This window comes from Cyprinodon variegatus, unplaced genomic scaffold, assembly GCF_000732505.1.
Source record: "Cyprinodon variegatus isolate N-32 unplaced genomic scaffold, C_variegatus-1.0 Scaffold183, whole genome shotgun sequence".
In the NCBI taxonomy this organism is placed as follows: Eukaryota; Metazoa; Chordata; class Actinopteri; order Cyprinodontiformes; family Cyprinodontidae; genus Cyprinodon; species Cyprinodon variegatus.
This window is the reverse complement of record NW_015150636.1, coordinates 862,398-866,046: the sequence shown is the minus strand read 5'-3', so window position 1 is coordinate 866,046 and position 3,649 is coordinate 862,398. Positions and strand designations below refer to the sequence as shown.

General features: G+C 43.8%; 1 protein-coding gene across 1 annotated transcript in view; it reads right to left on the bottom strand.

The window, feature by feature from the left end:
* The window catches only part of LOC107087414 (collagen alpha-1(XII) chain-like), a 177,562-nt gene extending 175,328 nt beyond the window's left edge, over nucleotides 1-2,234 (bottom strand). The window contains 2 exon segments of the mRNA XM_015378984.1: nucleotides 1,192-1,309; nucleotides 2,004-2,234. Of these exon segments, the coding sequence (XP_015234470.1) occupies nucleotides 1,192-1,273 (82 nt within the window). The 5' untranslated portion in view covers nucleotides 1,274-1,309; nucleotides 2,004-2,234.
* Nucleotides 2,235-3,649: the final 1,415 nt, after the last annotated feature.

Here is a 3,649-nt window from a genome sequence, read left to right as displayed (position 1 = left end):
CTTAGCTGGATGAAGGTCTAACAGTAGAAGATCTGAGCTGAGCTGGATGAAGGTCTAACAGTAGAAGATCTGAGCAGCATCTTGTCCTTCTAGCTACAGAGGATCCTGGTCTCCTAAACCACCAACCAGTCAGAGGGTTTGTGAAGAGCATCATTGTAAAATATTGCTGGAAAGCCGAGACTTTGGGCCCAGAGAGGCCGTCAAGGCTGACCGGGAAGATCACAGGACATCAGAGATGGAGGATCCACCAACCTGGTGAGTCCACGGCGCTGCTTCTGCTTCCAAACGGGTCAACGCATCCAGAAACAACCGGGGGGGAAAATTTCAGGTCCAGACATCCATTGTTCCAACCCTCCCCCCCAACCCCCGACCCCACCCAGATCTTCTTCTGCTCTCAGTGTTTGACTCTTTCTGCTGCTGGACTTTAACTCCAGACAGAGAAGGTCCAACGATGTGGCGCCATGACGGGTGCCGCCGCCCCTGATGGGGCTCTAAATGAGAGACAGGAGCCCCAGGAGGCCCCAGGAGGCCCCAACCTCTCCTGGATCTTTTCCCTTTCTTAACTTCAGCCATTTTTTTCCCATCTTCTGGAAAATACATTTTTATTTAACCGTCTGCATTCAGTCAGGAGGAAAAATGTTGGGAGGATCCTTGATCAACTATATCCAAGTGCTCCCGTTTCTCCTTTCCCCCCCTGTCTTTATAAACGGGACAAGTTTCATCTAAACCTGGAGGTAGAGTTGGAGCAAGAGCGCCCCCTGCTGTAAACACAACGAACTCCATCTAAGTCATAAAAAAAGCCGCGCTAACAGAAAAAAATAATGTTTTTATGTTTTTTAGTAAAGAAGTAAAATCTATAGAGATGAAGTCCTGCTCTAATTAATGTTTTTAAATAGATATTTAGAGTCTCTAACGTCGCTGAAGTTAAAGTCATGATTTAGAGGCAACATCTGGTCTGAAAGCTGCCTCCATAAATCTGAGGCAGATTTCAGGACATTTGTCAAATTCCTGCAAAGGGAAACAAAACTGAGGCTGTGGAGAGAAAAATAGTTCAACAAATCAAACGCACACTTTTTCCTTTCTCAGAGTTTATTCAGACTTTTCTGTTGGAGGTAAAGAGAAGGTGAGAGGAGCTGGAAGTCAGATTGAGGGTTGGAAGAGGAGGAGGAGGAGGAGGAGAAGCAGCTTTACCTGAGTCCTGGGCCTGGGAGGAGGACAGCTGCAGCAGGAGGGCCAGGAGGGCCAAGGCAGCCAGAGACAACCTGCTCTTCATCTTCAGCTCCTCTGCCTCAGCTGTACAAAGGAAAAGCTGCAAGGAGGAGGAGGAGGTTAGAGCTGCAGCTTCCTTAAAGTAAAACTCATAATGTCTCCCTGAAAAATACTCCTCAACTTTAACATAAAGCAAAATATAAATGCGCAACAAAAACGTCAAACACCGCAGAAGCTCCAATCTAAAGTTCCCATCTTCCAACCATCAGAAGGTTTTTTTTTTTCCACTCAGAGTTTCTGTTCTGTTGCAGAACATTAGGAACCAAATGACTTCAACTTATGTTCAAAGGAATTAAGTTTTCTTTTCCTCTCAGTGTTCAGAAAAGGCTGGAAGAAGGTTCGGTTCCGTGCGTAATTACGCACAGCGGTGTCAAGAAACGGACGGGATTCTAGAACCGAAATGAATCAAATAAAACTTAAACCTCCTTTAAATATCTGCATGAAAAGCTCCATTAAAGTCAACTTTTATTCATTTTTTATCATAAAGAAGAGTGTTAAATAGTTCTCTCCTGCTGGAGAACAATTATTAATTATTTCCACGTAGAAAATCCAGGTAAGAAATGAAGCTGTTTTATGAAGCACATCTACAAACATAGCAGTGCAGTTCCAGTAAATCAGAAAATACAGGAGAAAATTAGATATTTTATTCTTTACATGGAGCCAATAACTTTGTTTTTACTCCATGTGGCTCAAGAGCTATAAAAGTTTGAAATTGGAGAATAATCCAGACTCACCTGCGGATGGAACCGCTGAAAATCTGAGTGAATAAATGAGTTAAAGCCTCTGCGGATCCCAGCCTGAGAAAAACCGAGTCCTGGTGTGGTCCGCTGCCGAGTCCACGATCTGCGTGGGTTCCCGACGCGTCGGAGAGTCTCCTTCCAAGTGGGGAGAGTTCCCAGACGGTCTGCTACTTAACAGGAGGGGGGGCTCTCCAAACTCTTACGACACGCAGCCGGGCCAGAAAGGGGCGCGTAACCTCTGAGAGGGCTGGCAGACTCACGGAAACTTTTCCATAGTTTTCTGCATTCCTTTCCGCTGATGGAGGATCTGTGCGCCCCGGCTGCGCATGGAGACAGCGGCGCAGCGCGGAAAGGGGGTCAGGAAAACTGTCTGAGGGCTTTATTCCCGTTGGATTCCGGGGATTATGGGGAAAATATTCCTCAGCGCAGAAGACTAAAGCCTGAGTCAAGCTTTTTCCTACTTTTAAACCCATCATTGTGGGTTTGTTTCAAAGGGCGCTTGAATTATCTGGGAAAAGTTCTGACACGTGTCCAGGACTGGTTTCAGGTGTTTTTCATTCATGGGTTCATTTTAGAGCTGAATAAAGCAGCTGAAGGTTCGTGGCGCGTTAAGGTTCCCAGGGGACCAGAAAGGGCCTTCAGGGCCATAAATGCAGATTCCTGGCATCTGGAGACAGATCCATCCTTAAAACCAGAGCGGAGGAATAAAAACCCAACATCAGCTGTTCTGAATGAGCGCTAATGTCAGCTGTTATGCAAGTTTGATCAAATCCATCAGGATGTGCTGAAAGGAACGATGCGTGACGTAATTATCGCTGCCAAACCGCGTTTTGGCTTTTTAATTAGATCTTAGAGACTTGCATCGTGGCGCCAAGTCGGAACATCTGTGCGGCCTCTGGCGCCCTCTGGTGGCAGCCTGGCAGATGTTCAGCTCTGAGTGGATCCATGAATCCTCACCTGGATGATGATGATGATGGTGATGCGCGTGTCCTGATTGGTCAGAGCTCATCCTGATGAGCTGCTGGTCTCCACAAGGTGGCGCCGCAGCCTCAAGGTCAAGATGTGTCCCAGAGTGACATTAAATATTTCATTTAATTTGAGTAAATGTAATAATTTAAGTAAATCTAATTAGAGAAAGTGCATTAAAATGCAACATAAAGATTATTAGATAAAAAATCAGTCTTTTAAAACAGTTAAATTATTAAAATTATTGAATGACAGCTCCAATTTTACCATATCTGCAACATTTATTCCTGTCATGGAAACATTCTGCTGATATCTGGTTGGTCAGCTGTTCACTGCAGGCCAATCAGCTTCAGAGTATCAGCTTTAGCTCCGCCCACTTTGACTGTAAAACATGAGCAGCGAAATACTTTACTTTTATTGTGCAGATTGTGATTTTATTCTATTATTGCTGCAAAAAAAAATTATAAAAAAAATAACACATTGGTTTCCAATTATTAAAATATGTATATACTGATATTTACATTTTTTATAAAGTTCTCAGGTCGAGTTTTAAAGCAAAAGTCCGCTTATATTCAGAATTCAAACTTCTGAAAGTAAAAAGGAAATGATTCCATACTGTTCAATAAATTATTAGTTTGCTTTTTTTTATTCTTTACTGGAGGCATCCATGTTTG